This window comes from Mobula hypostoma, chromosome 9, assembly GCF_963921235.1.
Source record: "Mobula hypostoma chromosome 9, sMobHyp1.1, whole genome shotgun sequence".
NCBI lineage: Eukaryota > Metazoa > Chordata > Chondrichthyes > Myliobatiformes > Myliobatidae > Mobula > Mobula hypostoma.
This window is the reverse complement of record NC_086105.1, coordinates 85081862-85101830: the sequence shown is the minus strand read 5'-3', so window position 1 is coordinate 85101830 and position 19969 is coordinate 85081862. Positions and strand designations below refer to the sequence as shown.

General features: G+C 39.3%; 1 protein-coding gene across 5 annotated transcripts in view; it reads left to right on the top strand.

The window, feature by feature from the left end:
- The window catches only part of lcmt1 (leucine carboxyl methyltransferase 1), a 133234-nt gene that overhangs the window by 43402 nt on the left and 69863 nt on the right, over positions 1-19969 (top strand). For all 5 annotated transcript variants that reach the window (XM_063058571.1, XM_063058570.1, XM_063058569.1 and 2 more), the window contains exons 5-7: positions 9141-9217; positions 11389-11450; positions 15951-16053. In XM_063058571.1, the coding sequence (XP_062914641.1) occupies positions 9141-9217; positions 11389-11450; positions 15951-16053 (242 nt within the window). The remainder of the gene's footprint in view (positions 1-9140; positions 9218-11388; positions 11451-15950; positions 16054-19969) is intronic.

Genomic DNA, 19969 nt, shown 5'->3' with positions numbered 1-19969 from the left:
GCTTTGTAGATTCTGCAGCATCCTTCTCTCAGACAGAACCGCCAGGGAATCCATTTCCACCCCCAGAACAGAATCAGCATTACTGATGAGCTTATCAATTTTCTTGGCATCAGCTGCTCTCTTCCTGCTGCCCCAGCAGACTACAGCAAAAAATAGAATGCTGGCCACCACTGAGTCGTAGAACATCTGCAGCATAGTACTGCAGACATTGAATGACTAGAGCCTCCTCATGAAGTACAGTTGGCTCTGTTCCTTCTTGTACAGACCCCGGTATTTTTGGTCCTATCCAGTTTATTGTCCAGGTGAGTTCCCAGGTATTTGTATTCTCGGAGAACTTCCACATCTAATCCCTTGATGGTGGTGAGAATGCAGGGTTTTTTTCACCTTCCTGAAGTCCACCACCAACTGCTTTGTCTTAGTGATGTTCAGCTGTAAAGTCAAAGACAAAAAAAATGTACTTTTATTTTGGGGTATTCACATCAATAAGACCTTAAGACATAGAAGCAGAATAAGGCTATTTAGCCCATCAAGTCTACTGTGCCATTCAATCGTGGCTGATCCTTTTTTACCCTCCTCAACCCCATTTCCCGGCCTTCTCCCTGTAACCTTTGATACCATGTCCAATCAAGAACCTATCAATCTCTGCCTTAAATACATCCAACAACCTGGCCTACACAGCTGCCTGTGATAACAAGTTCCACAAATTCACCACTCTCTGGCTAAAGAAATTTATCCGCATCTCTTTTAAATGGACACCTCTCTATCCTGTGACTTTGCCCTCTTGTCCTAGACTGTCCCACCATGGGAAACAACCTTTCCTCATCTACTCTGTCTAGGCCTTTCAATATTCGAAAGGTTTCAATGAGATCCTCCCTCATCGTTCTGAATTCCGGCGAGTACAGATCCAGAGCCATCAGATGTTCCTCATATGATAACCCTTTTCATTCCCGGAATCTCTCTTGTGAACTGCCTCTGGACCCTCTCCAATGCTAGCATGTCTTTTCTTAGATGAGGAGCCCAAAACTTGTTCATAATACTCAAGGTGAGGCCTCAATAGTGCCTTATACAGCCTCAGCATCACATCCCTGCTCTTGTATTCAAGACGTCTGGAAATGAATGCTAACATTGCATTTGCCTTCCTCACCACCGACACCACCTGCAAGTTAACCTTTAGGTTATTCTGCACAAGGACTTCCTAAGTACCTTTGCACCTCAGATTTTTGGATTTTCTCACTGTTTAGAATATAGTCTGCACATTTATTTCTACCACCAAAGTGCATGACAATGCATTTTCCAATGCTATTACATTTGCCACTTTCTTGCCCAATACCCTAATCTGTCTAAGTCATTTTGCATCCTACCTGTTTTCTCAATACTACCTGCCCCTCCTCCAATCTTCGTATCATCTGCAAACTTGGTAACAAAGCCGTCTGTTCCATCATCTAAATCATTTATATCCAGCATAAAAAGAAGCGGTCTCAACACTGACCCTTGTGGAACACCACTAGTCTCTGACAGCCAACCAGCAAAGGATCCTTTTATTCCCACTCGCTGCCTCCTACCAATCAGCCAATGTTCTAAGCTTGCCAGTAACTTTCCTGTAATGTCATGGACTCTTAACTTAGTAAGTACACTTATGTGTGGCACTTTGTCAAAGGCCTTCTAAAAGTCCAAATATGCAACATCCACTGCATCCCCTTTATCTATCCTACTTGTAATCTCCTCAGAGAATTACAACAGGTTCATCAGGCAAGATTTTCCCTTAAGGAAACTATGCTGACTTTGTCCTATCTTGTTCTGTGTCACCAAGTACTCCATAACCTTATCCTTAACAGTTGACTCTAACATCTTCCCGACCACTGAGGTCAGGCTAACTGGTCTATAATTTCCTCTCTGCTGCCTTCCTATTTTCTCAGAGTGGAGTGACATTTGCAATTTTCCAGTCCTCTGGCACCATGCCAGAGTCCAATGATTTTTGCAAGATCATTGATAATACGTCCACCATTTCTACCGCTACCTCTTTCTTTTTTTTGTAATTTATTTTTTATTGAAGTTCATCATCAAACAAACATTTCCATAAGATGTATTTCAGATATTATGCATATATATCATATAGTCATATATGCCACAAATCTCCACATAGTATTTATAAGGTATACACTTATAGAAAAGAGAGGAAAGAAAGAACAAGCAAAAGGAGAGAACTATGTACAAGTAGAGAGTGATCTTATTTTTTTAAAACATATTCATTGATTTGTGAGAATAAAATCAGGCCTATGAGGTGTTATGTAGTTGAGCCATTTTTCCCAGTATGTATCAAATTGTTCTAACTTATGATTCTCCATTTTGTAAATGTCCATTGTAATTTCCATCCATGCATTTAAAGTTGGGCTCTCCTGTGATAACCATTACCAGGAGCATATTCATTAAATATTTATCTCTTTTCAACCATTCTTGAGGTATATACCCAAAATAGATGGTCTTACTTTCCAAGGGTATTTCGCATTTAAAGATGCCTTGTAGGGCATTGTGTATCCCACTCCAATAGTCTTTGATAACGGGGCATTCCCATAAAATATGATAATGGTTTGCATTTTGATTTCCACAATTTCTCCAGCAAACAGGGGGGTTACTAACATAATGGGATTTCTGAGAGGGTGTAATAAAATATCTTATCAAGTTTTTCCATCCGAACTCCCTCCATTTCTGTGAACTGGTACACTTCCATTGATACCTCCATATTATTGTCCATTCTTCCTCAGATATAATTATCCCTCCTTCCTTCTCCCATTTTGTTTTAATGTATGAAGTCGAATGTGTTTTAAGATTTAACAAACCCTTATACACATTTGAAATGATTCTACTACCGTTATCTGAATTATATGCTTTTCTAAATAGCTCTATCAAACATGTACTTGCGTCAGTTACATTTTTAACCATCCTATTAACATACTGTAAATACCGATAAAAGTCTTGTTTTTCTAATAAGTGTTTCTCTTTAAGCATTTCAAAACTGAACAGTGTTCCTTCTTTCATTATATTGTAAAGAACTGTTATTCCTTTAGCTGTCCAGTCCTTAAATCTAGCATCCAGTTTATTCGCCGTAAAATCCGAGTCATATGCACACCATTTAAGAAATGCAATATCTCCCTCTAATTTATATTCTTTTATAATAGTTTTCCATATTTTAAGAGTCCATTTCACCCATGGGTTATCAATAATATTTATGTACCTTTGTCGGTTGTTATCAGCCAAAATTGCCTGTATGGGGATGGGAAGTAACCCCTCCTCAATGTTTTTCCATTGAGTGTCATATGATGGGTTGCACCAACATATCGCAGCTCTCAACTGTGCTGCAAAATAATCATGTCTAAGAGAAGGTAGGCCCCATCCCCCCTTTTCCTTGGCAAATTGCAAAGTTTTGAGACAAACTCTAGGCCTTTTACCTTGCCATATATATCTTGATATCATTTTGTTCCATTCATTGAATTGATTTTGATTAATCTCGATTATGAGATGTAATAGTCTGGACAATAAATTTATTTTAATAGAGTCAATCTTTGATCTAAGACTAAAAAGGAATTAGGTTCCATCTTGTTATATCTTCTTTCATTTTTTTATATATTGCCTGATAATTGCATTCTGAACCGCTACCTCTTTCAAAACCCAGGGATGCTGTTCATCTGGTCCGGGTGACTTATGTACCCTTGGGTCTTTCAGCTTTTTGGGTACCTTCTCCTTTGTAATAGCAACTACACTCATTTTTCTTCCTTCACACCCCTCAATATCTGGAACACTGCTAGTGTCTTCCACAGTGAATACTGATGCAAAATACTCATTTGGTTCATCTGCTGTCTCCTTGTCTCCTGTTATTATTTCTCCGACCGCATTTTCTAGTGGTCCTATATCCACTCTCATCTCTTTTTTTCTTTCTTTCTTTTTAAATCTTTTTATTGAATAAGTATACAAAAAGAATAAGTATATAGGCACTAATACACTGTTAGAATATAATAAAATTACAGGAAATATTAATACAAAAAAAATGATACAATGTAATTTAAACATAACATACTAAGGTAACATAATAGTATACTAATTTTTATATATATCTCAATAAAGAAAAGGAAAAAAAAACCCCAAAAAAAACCATCGTGCAACTAACTAAAAGCGGAGCAAAGCAATGGGCTAACTTGGAACCAAGCAGAGTTAAAAAACTTAAAATCACGTCCTCAATCCCGACCTCCATTAAAAACAGTAAAAAAAAACAAGAAGGGTATATAAATATGGAGCAAAAAAAGAGGAGAAAAAAAAATTACATTAAATGAAAATATTGAATAAAAGATCTCCAGGTCTGTTCAAATTTAAGTGAGGAATCATAAAGATTGCTTCTAATTTTCTCCAAATTCAAGCATAATATCGTCTGAGAAAACCAAAAAAAGGTAGTTGGAGCATTAAGCTCTTTCCAATGTTGTAAGATACATCTTTTCGCCATTAAAGTAAGAAATGCACGAACATAGAAGACATATCCTGTGAAATCTCAGGGAAGTCTAGGTTATCTAAAAAATCATTCATATTATTTAGAGTCTCGAGGAGACTCTGATTGATATAAGGAAGAGTAAAAATCACAGAAGGTTTGATTAATCCCCGCATGATCAAGTATCAGTCGGTCATTTTGGTTATAAATCTGATTAATTTGAGATTTAGCATAATTAGACTTCAATTGATTAGCCAGCAGTTTGCCAATTTTGTCACTGTGTACATAAAATTCACTTCTTGTTTTCTTTAATTGGTTTACAATCGAGGACGAAAGTAATAAACTGTGTTCCATTTGAAGTTCAGTTCTTTGTTTATATAACTCCTCAGAGGGAGCTGTAACATATTTCTTATCAATTTCCTTAATCTTGTCCACAATTACCAACTCCTCCTGCTTCAGCTTCTTCCTCAAAGCAGCAGAATACGAGATAATCTGACCACGAATATAAGCTTTAAAAGTATCCCAAAGAATGTTCACAGAAATATCCTCTGTATAGTTGATTGTAAAAAAAAGATCAATCTGTTCATTCATAAAGTTAACAAAGTCTGAGTCTTGAAGCAACAGCGAATTAAAACGCCATTGTCTATTATTTTGTGTATTGGCCAGAATTTTAATAGAAAGCTTAAGTGGCGCATGTTCCGAAATGGTTATAGAGTCATAATCACATTTAATCACTGAAGAAATAAGACGAGAGTCAATAAAGAAATAATCAATTCTTGAATAGGAATGGTGAACATGTGAAAAAAAAGAAAAATCTTTTTCCTGAGGATGCAGAAAACGCCAAATGTCTGTCGACCCAGAATCAGAGAGGAATGAATTAATCAAAGTTGCAGATTTATTAGGTAAGGTCCGTAGAGGAGCCGAACGGTCCAAAGCTGGAGATAAACAGGTATTAAGATCTCCGGCCCAAATCAATGAAAACTCATTCAAATTCGGGAATTGATTGAATAATGATTTATAAAATTCCGGACAGTCCATATTAGGAGCATAAACATTAACCAAAACTACCTTTTTATTAAATAGTAGACCACTAACCAGTAGAAATCTACCATTCGGATCAGAAATAATATCATGTTGTATAAAAGTAACTGAGGAGTCTATAAAAATAGAGACGCTTCGAATCTTAGCGTTGGAGTTCGAATGAAACTGTTGTTCCTTCCAGAATTTAAAAAAACGTAGTCTGTCCCCCCCTCTGCACATGGGTCTCTTGTAAAAATAAAATTTGTGTTTTAAGTCTCCGGAACACTTTAAAAACTTTTTTCCTTTTAATAGGATGATTAAGACCATTAGTATTCCAGGAGACAAAATTAATAATAGACTCCATAAACCCTAAAGTCAACCCGCAACAAGGAGGATTGACGATAGGCTTGACGCATGAACCCGGAAAGGGAACAGAACAAATAAGAGATACCGGGAAGGAGAACGCAACCAATACTTCAATAGTGTACATAGCCCAAGAAGAAAGAAACTAAAACGTGAAACCCCTCCCACCACCCCCCACCCCATGACCCCAAGGCACTAAAACTACCCCCATGACTTCCGGTATACGCTTCCTAAAAAAAGTGTAAATATAAAAAACATCAGCTAGTTATAAAACAGTAAAAGAATTTAAAAAAGGTAAATCAATTAAAACAAACACTTAATATAACAGAGAAAAAGCCAGAAAATATTTTTAAAAAAACCACAACAAACCCCAGACCCTATGAGCAAACAAAAAAAGAAATGAAGTTATTAACATAAACTAGTTATGAAAACCTACAGAAAGAAGTAAATTTAAAAACTACAAAATTTAAGGCCTCAAAGGAAATACGTAGAATGACGGTGAGGGAATAACCACCCAGAATCCCCTGTGAAAAAGAAAGGAATGACGCAGATAGAAAGAAAGTTTAGCAACCATATTAATTAATCAAAAATAAACTTTTCTGCCCATATAAGGCAAAAAAAAATTAAAACTGACAAATTCACAACCTCCGATCAAACGGAGCTAGTTAAAAATTACGATTAAGATGTTGAAGGTGAAAATTGATCCAGATAACTCTGGGCATCCGATGGAGATTCAAAAAAACGGAGGGCTCCATCCAACGTATGAATCCTTAGACGTGCAGGGTAAAGCAGCGCTGGTTTTAAATCCATCTTGTAGAGTTCTGACATCACAGACCTGTAACGAACCCGTTGATCCCGAATTGGTTTACTGAAATCCTCCACGAATCGGAACTTAAGATCCAAAAAATCAATGTAACCTTTAGATCGAACGAAACAAAGCGGTTTCTCCTTGTCCTGAAAGTAATGAAAGTGTAAGATGACATGTCGAGGTTTATCTGACTTAGACGAGTATGATGGAACTCTGTGAACACGATCCAATAACGGTGGTTGGTCAGGAAATACAGTAGGAAATGCATCTTTTAAAAGTTGAGAAAAATACGTCATAGGGTTATCAGATTCAACAGCTTCACGCACCCCAATCGTTTGAAGATTCTGCCGTCGCATTCTGGATTCTAAGTCAGAGTTTTTAAAGGTCAGAAAGTCAAGTTTCTTCTTCATTACATTAATTGTTTCTTCGATTTTCTCCATCTTAAGCTCACTTTGTTGCGTGGATTTTTGAAGAACGGATATAGCCGACTGATGTTCCGTAATAGATGTTTGTATCTTATCGATTGAATCGGCAATTTTCTGGAAATTAATTGAAATTTCCACACGAATCAGCTCTGTAACAGAGGTTGAAATTTCCGCACGAATTAGCTCTGTAACAGAGGTTGAAATTTCCCTTTGAATTAGCTCCGATATAGCTTTCAAAGTCAGCGGTGGTTCAGTCGGAGGAAAATTGGTACCTTTCGGTCTAACCGGAGGTTTGCTGTCCTTCCCGTTTTTTCCATTCTTAGACATAGCAGACCTTAAACGCATCCGATTATCAAAGAGCCCAGTTTATTTCAAAATATTGTAAAAGTCGATGCCTTAATGGTTAATTAAAATATAGCTGATCATAAGAAGAAAAACTCAGAGGTAATGGAGCGAGTCAAGAACACGACTTCACTCCTTGAGCTCTACTGGAAGTCCATCTCTTTTTTTAAACAGACATGAAAAATATTTTACTATCCATTTTGCTGTTGTTTGCTGGCTTGCTTTCATATTTTATCTTTTCCCTCTAATGATTCTTTTAGTTGTTCTCTGTAGGTTTTTAAAAGCTTCCCAATCCTTTATTTTCCCACTAATTTTTGTGTTTAGGGAATACATCTGCCCTGCACCTTCCTTATTTTTCCCAAAAGCTCATGCCATTGCAGCTCTGCTGTCAGCCCTGCCAGCAGCTCCTTCCAATTTACTTTGACCCACTCCTCTCTCATACCACTGTAATTTTCTTTACTCCACTGAAATACTGCTACATCAGACTTTACTCTCTCCCTTCAGATTTCAAGTTGAACTCAATCATATTGTGATCACTGGCTCCTAAGGGCTTTTTTACCTTAGGATCCCTAATCACTTCCGGTTCATTACGTAACACCCAATCGAGTATAGCTGATTCCTTAGTAGGCTCAATGACAAACTGCCTCTAAAAAGTGATCTCATAGGGATTCAACAAACATAACTGTCATCAGGGTCATTTTACCCTTGCAATTTTTTCATTCAATCCACAGGGATTCAATATCTTCTGATTCTATGTCACATCTTTCCATTGATTTGATGCCGTTCTGTACCAGCTGAGCCACGCCACCCTCTCTGCCTACCTTCCTATCCCTCCGATACAATCCCTTGGCTTTTCAGCTCCCAACTATAACCATCCTTCAGCCACAATTCAGTGATGGCCACAGCATCATAACTGACAATCTGTAATAGTGCCACAAGATCATCCATCCTATTTTTTTATACGCCGTGCATTGAGATATAACACTTTGATTACTATATTTGCTGCCCTTTTTGATTCTGCATCCCTAAGGTACTGATACTCATCTTGCTGGCTCCAAATTTTGTCCTGTCATCTACTTGCCCTTCCTGACAGTCTGACTGCCTGCTATCTTTGCATTTTACCATCTGTTCTATCCTGAGACCATTCATTCTGGTTCCCACCCTCCTGCCAAATTAGTTTAAACCCTCCCCAACATCTCTAACAAACCTGCCCACAAGAATATTGGTCCCTTTTGTACAGGTCATACCTCCACCAGAAGAGTTCCCAATGATCCTAGAACCTGAAGCCCTGCCTCCTGCACCAGCTTCTCTGTTGGTTAACTCAGTGTATTGTGGTGCCAGTGCAGTACTTTAGAAGTGTGGTGACAACTGTTAATAGAGGCAATGTGGTATATAGTGTCCTGTAATAACCACACTGACTATTTCTCAATGTGGTTTGAGGGTCCTTCATTTCAATTCCTACTTGATCAGAAGACTTTAAATAAATACCTAAAAGCAACAAAGAAACCCCATGGAAATCTGAAACAGAAAATACTTGAAAACCTATGGAATTAATGTTTCACGTCTGTAATCTTTCATTCAATGAAATTGTGTTCGGTGAAAGCCTGACTGTTAGGTGTTTTTAGCTTGAATCAATCATCTCCTTGACATGTATATTCAAACTATTTCCTGTGTTAAATGTGTATTTATCTTTTTTTTTCAAATTCAGGATCAAAACATCCTTCCAAAAAAATACTTTGAAATTGACTTTCCAATGATTGTCATGAGAAAAATACACTTAATTAAGTAAGTTCATTTGATTGTTAATTCACAATTTTATGTATAATTTTATATCTTTTCAGGAGCAGGGCATATAATATTTGCATAGTATAATAATATAATGTGTCATAGATTCATGTAATAGATTGTTTATTCTGAAGGTAGAGAATGAGAAATTTTCTCATAAACTCGATTTCCTGTTTCAATGAACATGATTTTCTGAAATTATGCACTTCCCTAGAGGTGGTGCTGCAGTGCTGCCAATTATTGAGGGACCAACGACTGCTGATAAAGGCAATCATCCTTTTGTATTGAACAAGGAGATGTGTACCAAATGTTGAGAAGACAACAGATGTTATTTTTTAATAAAAGTGCATTGGGACCAATTCTGCCTGAGAGACAAACTATTTATATCTCAATTTAACAATCATTTGGGAATCTTTACTTTCTTCTTTAATTCATTGTATCTTATTTTTACCAGTATACACTTTAGCATTTTATAAGATAAATGTTTACCAACTTTTAAAAATTTGCCAAAATGCTGATATACCTTTTGCACATCTATCATAGCTACTCTTAATTATCCCAGGTACTTATGAATAATAAATAATCTAATTTCATACTCTGTTGTCTGGAAGTTGAACATTAATGTAAACTTTCGAATTACTGAGAACATAGAATAGTACAACACAGGAATGGGCTCTTAAGCCCACAGTGTGCTTTATTTGTCACATGTGCATCAAAACATCGAAGCGTTAGTGAAATGCATTGTTTTATATTGAGAATGCTGGCGGCAGCCTGCAAGTTGTCATGCTTCCAGCGCAAACAGTGCATGCTCACACTTGCTAACCCTAACTTGTACGCCTCTGGAATGTGGGAGGAAACTAAAACACCCAGCGGAAACCCATGTAGTCATGGGGAGAACTTAGTTGAATCCTTTTATTTTTGAGCAGAGCTATCATATTGATAACCCCCAGTACAACTTCATTATTTAAGGAGAGATGTGGTCAGAGCTGCAGTGTTGGTTTGTTATTTTCTTTATTCTCAGAAAGCTTTTTAAACATACTACATGTCGGTTTAAAACAGTAACTGCAGATGTGGTAATTTGATACTAAAATCAAATCTATAGAGGATTATCACTCTGCTTCAAATGATGCAAAAGACAGTTATATCATCATCAGATAAACTGAAATACCTATCAGCTCAAAACGGCTTCTGCTGATGAGCTGGACTTGGGGAGAGCTGTTAAATTTTTACTATTCCCGGTTAATGTTAAATCAACAGCAATAGATGGGTTGGGTAATTCAGCTAGCTAGAATCTACTGATGCAATTCACAGAGTTGTACATTCTGCAAAGTCTGTTTGTAGCTAATATTCTTTTGTTTAAAGATATTGTCTAAAGAAGGTTATAAAAAGGCAGTGGAGTGGACAAATGCAACTACTGTAAGGATGTTTTTGTAAATTAATAACAGTTTGAGCAATCAGAACTTTAATTTACTGAAGGAAAGAATATTTATGTACAAAAATAATTCTCCAATGATTAAAGACACAAACAAGAGAAAATTTGCAGATGCTGGAAATCCAAGCAACACACACAAAATGCTGGAGGAACTCAGCAGGCCAAGCAGCATTTAGGGGGAAAAGTAGTCGATGTTTTGGGCCAAGACCTTTCAGCGCTCCTCATTTTTTTTTCTCCAGTTTCGCTGAAGGGTCTCTGACAGAAACATCGACTGTACATTTTTCCATAGATGCTGCCTGGCCTGCTGAGTTCTTCCAGCATTTTGTATGTGTTTCTCCGATAGTTGTTAGTCTATGGTTAGGATTTACACAGGTTATATTTATATTGATTTGATTTAAATTTTGCATAGGAGGTAGGTTTAAGGATATATGTATGAATAATATGCATAGCAAATAGCATGTTTTCTCATTTTGAGTATGTAGATTTGGGGATGTCACTTGAATTTTGAATAAATACAAAGATTTGTTGCTAAACAACTGAGGGATATTGTTTTGAAACTTAAATTGTGTATCTGCTGTTCCAGATATTTGTGTGAATGATGCTGTTGATATTATTAATTTGGCATTTTGATATTTTTTGGGCTGAGTCATTTGCCTTTGAAATATTTTCTTCTGTAAACCAGTTAAAGTATCGTATCATTGTCAATAAATCACATTTAACTGTTTACTCTTTCCTCTAGAACAAAGCCTCCGCTGTTAAAGCCAATTCTAGAAACCCATTCAAGTAGTAGCCTGCTGATAGGTGAGAAAGAAAAAGAAATATTTTTTATGTCTACTCTCCCTCAAATATTATTGGGGCTTAAATGGCTAACATGAGCTGTTCTTTGGTCCAAGGATACAATTGTTCCTTGAACTAGATCATAAGACATCAGATCGGAATTAGACCATTTGGCCTGTTGAGCCTGCTCTACCATTCCTATCATGGCTGATTTATTATCCCTCATGACCTCATTTTCCTGCTTTCTCCCTGTAACCTTTGATACCCCTACTAATCAAGAACCTATCAATCTCCACTTTAAATATACCCAATGACTTGGCCTCCACAAGTTGTCTGTGGCAATGAATTCCACAGATTCACCACCCTCAGGACATACTTCTATTGAAGTCATACTCTCTGGTCCTTACCTGTAGGAAACATCTTCATGTCCACTCCAGACATTTCAATATTTGATAAATTTCAATGAGATCCTTCATCATTCTTCTAAACACCAGTGAGCATAGGTGCAGAGCCATCAAATGCTCCTTATACATGAACCCTTTCATTGCCAGGATCACTTTTATGAACCTCTTCTGGACCTTCTCCAATGCCAGCACATCCTTTCTTAAAAAAGAAGCCCAAAACTGCTCACAATCTTCCCAGTGAAGTTTGTTCAATGCCTTATAAGGCCTCAGCATTATATCCTTGCCTTTAAATTGTAGTCCTCTCAAAATGAATGCTAACATTGCATTTGTCTTTCCTTACCTCTGACTCAACCTGCAAGTTAGCCTTTAGGGAATCATGAACACAGACTCTCTTTTGCACCTCTAAATTCTGAATTTTCTCCCTGTTTAGAAAATAGACTAATCTTTTAAAAAGGGCTAAGAGAGTTGTAAAAGAGTGCCTGAAGGCTTTATGTGTCAATGCAAGGAGCATTCGTAATAAGGTGGATGAATTGAAAGTGCAGATTGTTATTAATGATTATGATATAGTTGGGATCACAGAGACATGGCTCCAGGGTGACCAGGGATGGGAGCTCAACGTTCAGGGATATTCAATATTCAGGAGGGATAGACACGAAGGAAGGGGAGGTGGGGTGGCGTTGCTGGTTAAAAAAGAGATTAACGCAATAGAAAGGAAGGACATAAGCCGGGAAGATGTGGAATCGATATGGGTAGAGCTGCGTAACACTAAGGGGCAGAAGACGCTGGTGGGAGTTGTGTACAGGCCACCTAACAGTAGTAGTGAGGTCGGAGATGGTATTAAACAGGAAATTAGAAATGTGTGCAATAAAGGAACAGCAGTTATAATGGGTGACTTCAATCTACATGTAGACTGGGTGAACCAAATTGGTAAAGGTGCTGAGGAAGAGGATTTCTTGGAATGTATGCGGGATGGTTTTTTGAACCAACATGTCGAGGAACCGACTAGAGAGCAGGCTATTCTGGACTGGGTTTTGAGCAATGAGGAAGGGTTAATTAGCGATCTTGTCGTGAGAGGCCCCTTGGGTAAGAGTGACCATAATATGGTGGAATTCTTCATTAACATGGAGAGTGACGTAGTTAATTCAGAAACAAAGGTTCTGAACTTAAAGAGGGGTAACTTTGAAGGTATGAGACATGAATTAGCTAAGATAGACTGGCAAATGACACTTCAAGGATTGACGGTGGATATGCAATGGCAGGCATTTAAAGGTTGCATGGATGAACTACAACAATTGTTCATCCCAGTTTGGCAAAAGAATAAATCAAGGAAGGTAGTGCACCCGTGGCTGACAAGAGAAATTAGGGATAGTATCAATTCCAAAGAAGTAGCATACAAATTAGCCAGAGAAAGTGGCTCACCTGAGGACTGGGAGAAATTCAGAGTTCAGCAGAGGAGGACAAAGGGCTTAATTAGGAAGGGGAAAAAAGATTATGAGAGAAAACTGGCAGAGAACATAAAAACGGACTGTAAAAGCTTTTATAGATATGTAAAAAGGAAAAGACTGATAAAGACAAATGTAGGTCCCCTGCAAACAGAAACAGGTGAATTGATTATGGGGAGCAAGGACATGGCAGACCAATTGAATAATTACTTTGGTTCTGTCTTCACTAAGGAGGACATAAATAATCTTCCAGAAATAGTAAGGGACAGAGGGTCCAGTGAGATGGAGGAACTGAGCGAAATACATGTTAGTAGGGAAGTGGTGTTAGGTAAATTGAAGGGATTGAAGGCAGATAAATCCCCAGGGCCAGATGGTCTGCATCCCAGAGTGCTTAAGGAAGTGGCCCAAGAAATAGTGGATGCATTAGTGATAATTTTTCAAAACTCGTTAGATTCTGGACTAGTTCCTGAGGATTGGAGGGTGGCTAATGTAACCCCACTTTTTAAAAAAGGAGGGAGAGAGAAACCGGGGAATTATAGGCCGGTTAGCCTAACGTCGGTGGTGGGGAAACTGCTGGAGTCAGTTATCAAGGATGTGATAACAGCACATTTGGAAAGCGGTGAAATGATCGGACAAAGTCAGCATGGATTTGTGAAAGGAAAATCATGTCTGACGAATCTCATAGAATTTTTTGAGGATGTAACTAGTAGAGTGGATAGGGGAGAACCAGTGGATGTGGTATATTTGGATTTTCAAAAGGCTTTTGACAAGGTCCCACATAGGAGATTAGTGTGCAAACTTAAAGCACACGGTATTGGGGGTAAGGTATTGGTGTGGGTGGAGAATTGGTTAGCAGACAGGAAGCAAAGAGTGGGAATAAACGGGACCTTTTCAGAATGGCAGGCGGTGACTAGTGGGGTACCGCAAGGCTCAGTGCTGGGACCCCAGTTGTTTACAATATATATTAATGACTTGGAAGAGGGAATTAAATGCAGCATCTCCAAGTTTGCGGATGACACGAAGCTGGGTGGCAGTGTTAGCAGTGAGGAGGATGCTAAGAGGATGCAGGGTGACTTGGATAGGTTGGGTGAGTGGGCAAACTCATGGCAGATGCAATTTAATGTGGATAAATGTGAAGTTATCCACTTTGGTGGCAAAAATAGGAAAACAGATTATTATCTGAATGGTGGCCGATTAGGAAAAGGGGAGGTGCAACGAGACCTGGGTGTCATTATACACCAGTCATTGAAAGTGGGCATGCAGGTACAGCAGGCGGTGAAAAAGGCGAACGGTATGCTGGCATTTATAGCGAGAGGATTCGAGTACAGGAGCAGGGAGGTACTACTGCAGTTGTACAAGGCCTTGGTGAGACCACACCTGGAGTATTGTGTGCAGTTTTGGTCCCCTAATCTGAGGAAAGACATCTTTGCCATAGAGGGAGTACAAAGAAGGTTCACCAGATTGATTCCTGGGATGGCAGGTAAGACTGGATGAACTGGGCTTGTACTCGTTGGAATTTAGAAGATTGAGGGGGGATCTGATTGAAACGTATAAGATCCTAAAGGGATTGGACAGGCTAGATGCAGGAAGATTGTTCCCGATGTTGGGGAGGTCTAGAACGAGGGGTCACAGTTTGAGGATAGAGGGGAAGCCTTTTAGGACCGAGGTTAGGAAAAACTTCTTCACACAGAGAGTGGTGAATCTGTGGAATTCTCTGCCACAGCAAACTGTTGAGGCCAGTTCATTAGCTATGTTTAAAAGGAAGTTAGATATGGCCCTTGTGGCTACAGGGGTCAGGGGGTATGGAGGGAAGGCTGGGTTCTGAGTTGGATGATCAGCCATGATCATAATAAATGGCGGTGCAGGCTCGAAGGGCCGAATGGCCTACTCCTGCACCTATTTTCTATGTTTCTATGTTTCTATGTTTTATTCCTTCTACCAAAGTGCATGACTATACACTTTCCTACAATATATTCCATTGCCACTTATTTGCCTATTCTCCTAATATGTCTTGTCCTTCTGCAGACTCCCTTGCTTCCTCAATACTTTGAACCTTCCACATGTTTTCATGTTGTTTGCAGTATGTCCACAAAACCATCAATTCTGTCATCCAGATCATTGACATATAAAGTGAAAAAAATGGTCTCAACACTGACCCCTGCGGAACACCACTAGTCACTGGCAACCAATGAGAAAAGGCCCCCTTTACTCTCACTCTTTGCCTTCTGGTACTTAGCCAATCTTCAACCCATGCTAGTATCTTTCTGATAATATCATGGGCACTTATTAACTAGCTGGACAAATTATTGTGCATAACAGTTGAACCAGGCCTACTGAGAGCCATATCTTATACACAAAACATTGAGCTATGTTTTTCAATTCTTGTCCTGAATTTGGTCAATTAGATTAGTTATGCAACTTCAGCATGTTTGGTTTTTAATTGATATTGCGTGAATATATTATACTTGTTGGTTACTACTGTTTCATCATGTCTAGCTTGATCTGGTAGGAGAGGTTGCAGACTCTCCAATGCCTTGCACTGTTTCAGCACAGCAAACTAACATCAGATCTCTGCCAAGGATGTTGGGCAATTCAAATGATTTTTTATGTTTTTGAACTGCATTTGTAGTAATCATGAAGAATATTCAGTTAAGACATTAACTTTGACAACTTGTCAGATGGTTGCAGCATGGACTCTGATCATTATACCATTGTTGGGCAAGATCTCCGTGACCTCCCAACGCTGTTGGAAAGATTGAAGAAATTTGGTCTGGATACAAAGTAAGTACATCCTGATTCTTGTCACCATCCTGCCACAACACTAACTCCAATAAAATCACGGAACTTTGACTGTGCATTATGTTCTCAACTACCCCTCTGTAGGCATCTGTAGATAGGTTTACGCCATGAAAAGACTGTTAAAAATAAATTAGGAACAGGAGAAGGGCATCTGATACTCGAGTCTGCTTCTCCCTTCATTAACATCATGGTGGATAAGGAGAAAGTGAAGTCTGATGTTGCGGTATTTCAGTGGAGTAAAGGAAATTACAGTGGTATGAGAGAGGAGTTGACCAAAGTAAATTGGAAGGAGATGCTAGCGATGGTGACAGCAGAGTAGCTATGGCATGAGATTCTGGGGAAAATGAGGGAGTGCAGGATAGATGTATTCCAAAAACAAAGAGATACTCAAATAGCAATATAGTACAACCACGGCTGACAAAGGAAGTCAAAGCTAATGTGAAAGCAAAAGAGAGGGCATACAACAAAGCAAAAATTAACAGTAAGATAGAGGATTGGGAAGCTTTTAAAAAGCTATGGACAGCAACTAAAAGAATCATTAGAGGGAAAAGATGAAATATAAAAGCAAGCTAGCAAACAATATCAAAGTTGATAGTAAAAGCTTCTTCAAGTATGTGAAAAATAAAGAGAGATGAGAGTGGATATCGGACCACTAGAAAATGAGGCCGGAGAAATAGTAACAGGGGAAAGGGAGATGGCAGATGAACTAAATGAGTATTTTGCATCAGCCTTCACTGTGGAAAACACGAGCAGTGTGTCAGATGTTGAAGGGTGTGAGGATAGAGAAGTGAGTACTATGACAAGGGAGAAAGTGTTCAGAAAGCTGAAAGACCTAAGGGTACTTAAGTCACCCAGACCAGATGAACTGCACCCTAGGGTTCTCAAAGAGGTAGCAGTAAATATTGTGGAGGCATTCATAATGATCATTCAAAAACGTCTTTGAACTCTGGCATGGTGTTAGAGGACTGGAAAATTGCAAATGTCACTCCACTCTTTAAGAAAGTAGGAAGGCAGCAGAAAGGAAATTATAGACCAGTTAGCCGGACCTCAGTGATTGGGAAGATGTTAGAGTCAGTTAAGGATGAGGTTATGGAGTACTTGGTGATACAGGGCAAGATAGAACAAAGTCAGCATAGTTTCCTTAAGGGAAAAACTTGTCTGACAAACCTGTTGGAATTCTTTGAGGAGATTACAAGTAGGATAGATAAAGGGGATGCAGTGGGTATTGTATATAAGGACTTTTAGAAGGCCTTTGACAAAGTGCCACACATATGAGTGTGCTTACCAAGTTAAGAGCCCATGACGTTACAGGAAAGTTACTGGCAAGCTTAGAACATTGGCTGATTGGTAATAGCGAGTGGGAATAAAAGGATCCTTTTCTGGTTGGCTGCCAGAGACTACCAGAGGTGTTCCACAAGGGTTGGTGTTGAGACCACTGCTTTTTATGCTGGTTATCAATAATTTAGATAATAGAATAGATGGCTTTGTTACCAAGTTTGCAGATGATATGGAGATTGGTGGAGGAAGAGGTGGTGTTGAGAAAACAGGTAGGCTGCAGAAGGTCTTAGACAGATTAGGTGAATGGGCAAGGAAGTGGCAAATGAAGTAAAATGTTGGAAAATGCATGGTCATGCACTTTGGTAGTAGAAATAAATGTGCAGACTATTTTGTAAATGGTGAGAAAATCAAAAAATCTGAGATGCAAAGGGACTTGGGAGTTCTTGTACAGAACACCCTAAAGGTTAACTTGCAGGTAGGGTCAATGGTGCAATGTTAGCACTCATTTCAAGAGGTCTAGAATACAAGAGCAGGAATGTGATGCTGAAGCTTTATAAGGCACTGGTGAGGCATCACCTTGAGAATTGTGAACAGTTTTAGAACATAGACAATCTATAGTCCTTTGGCCCAAAATATTGTGCCTGCCATGTAACCTACTCTAGAAGCTGCCTGGAATTTCACTACCGCATAGTCCTCTATATCTGCCTCTACAACCTTCTCTGGCAGGGCATTCCATGAACGCACCACTTTGTGTGGAAAAACTTAACTCTGACATCCCCTTGTACCAGCTTCCAGGTACCGTAAAACTATGCCCCCCTGTGTTAGCCATTTCAGCCCTGGGAAAAAAGCTTCTGGCTATCCACGTGATCAATCCCTCTCATCATCTTGTACACCTCTATCAGGTCACCTCTCATCCTCTGTCACTCCAAGGAGAAAAGGCCAAGTTCACTCAACCTATTCTCATCGGGCATGCTCTCCAATCCAGGCAACCTCTTTGTAAGTCTCCTCTGCACTCTTTCTCTCTAGCATCCACATCCTTCCTGTAATGAGGTGACCTGAACTGACCACAGGTGACCCCAAGTGGGGTCTAACTAAGGTCTTGTATAGCTGTAACATTACCTCACAACTCTTGAACTCAGTCCCACGGTTGATGAATGCCAACACACCATACACCTTCTTAACAACACTGTCAACCTGTGCAGCAGCTTTGAGTGTCCTATGGACAGTGACCCCAAGATCTCTCTGATCCTCCACACTACTAAGAGTCTTACTATTATATTCAGATTTGATCTACTGAAAAAAAACACGTCACACTCATCTGGGTTGAAGGCCATCTGCCACTTCTCAGCCCAGTTCTGCATCCTATCAATGTCCCACTGTAACCTCCAGACTATCCACAACACCCCCAACTTGTGTATCATCAGCAAACTTATTAACCCACCCTTCTACTTCCTCATCCAGGTCATTTATAAAAATCACAAAGAGGAGGGGTCCCAGAATAGATCCCTGTGGAACACCACTGGTCACCGTCCTCCACGCAGAATACGAACCATCCATAGCCACCCTTTGCCTTCTGTGGTCAAGCCAATTCCTTGGATCCCTTGCCTCCTTACTTTCTGAAGAAGCGTTGCATGGAGAACGTTGTCAAATGCCTTTCTGAAATATTTAACCTCTACATCCACTGCTCTACCTTCATCAATATGTTATGTTACATCCTCAAAGAATTCACTCAGGTTCGTAAGGCACGACCTGCCCTCGACAAAGCCATGCTGTTTATCCCTAATCAGATTACGTCTCTCCAAATGCTCATAAATCCTGCCTCTCAGGATCATCTTCAACAACTTGCCCACCACTGAACTCAGACTCACTGGTCTATAATTTGCTGGGTTATCTCTACTCTGTTTCTTGAACAAAGGAACAATGTTTGCAACCTTCCAATCTTCTGGCACTTCTCCCATCCCTATTGATGATGCAAAGATCATCACCAGAGCCTCAGCAGTCTCTTCCCTTGATTCCCATAGTAGTTTGGGGTATATCTTATCCAGTCCTGGAGACTTTTCTACTTAACACCTTTGAAAAGCTCCAGCACATCCTCTTTCTTAATGTCAAGATACTCAAGCTTTTCAGTCCGCCAAGTCATCCCTCCAGTTGCCAAGGTGCTTTTCACTGGTGAATACTGAAGCAAATATTCATTAAGCACCACCGCTACCTCCTCAGGCTCCACACACGTTTCCATTCTCACACGGCTCATCCTTTTGCTCTTCATATATTTGTAGAATGCCTTGGGGTTTTCCTTAATGCTGCTCGCCAAGGCCTTTTCATGGCCCCTGCTAGCCCTCCCAATTTCATTCTTAAGCTCCTTCCTGGCAATCTTGTAATTTTCTGGAGCTCTAACTGTACCTAGTTTCTTGAACCTTCTGTAACTTTCTCTTTTCTTCTACATCCTTTGTGCACCATGCTTCTTTTTCCCTACCATCCTTTCCCTGCCTCAATGGAACATACCTATGCAGAACACCATGCAAATGTTCCCTGAACACTTGCCACACTTCTGCCGTGCATTTCCCTGAGAACATCTGCTCCCAATTTATGTTACCAAGTTCCTGCCTAATAGTATCATATT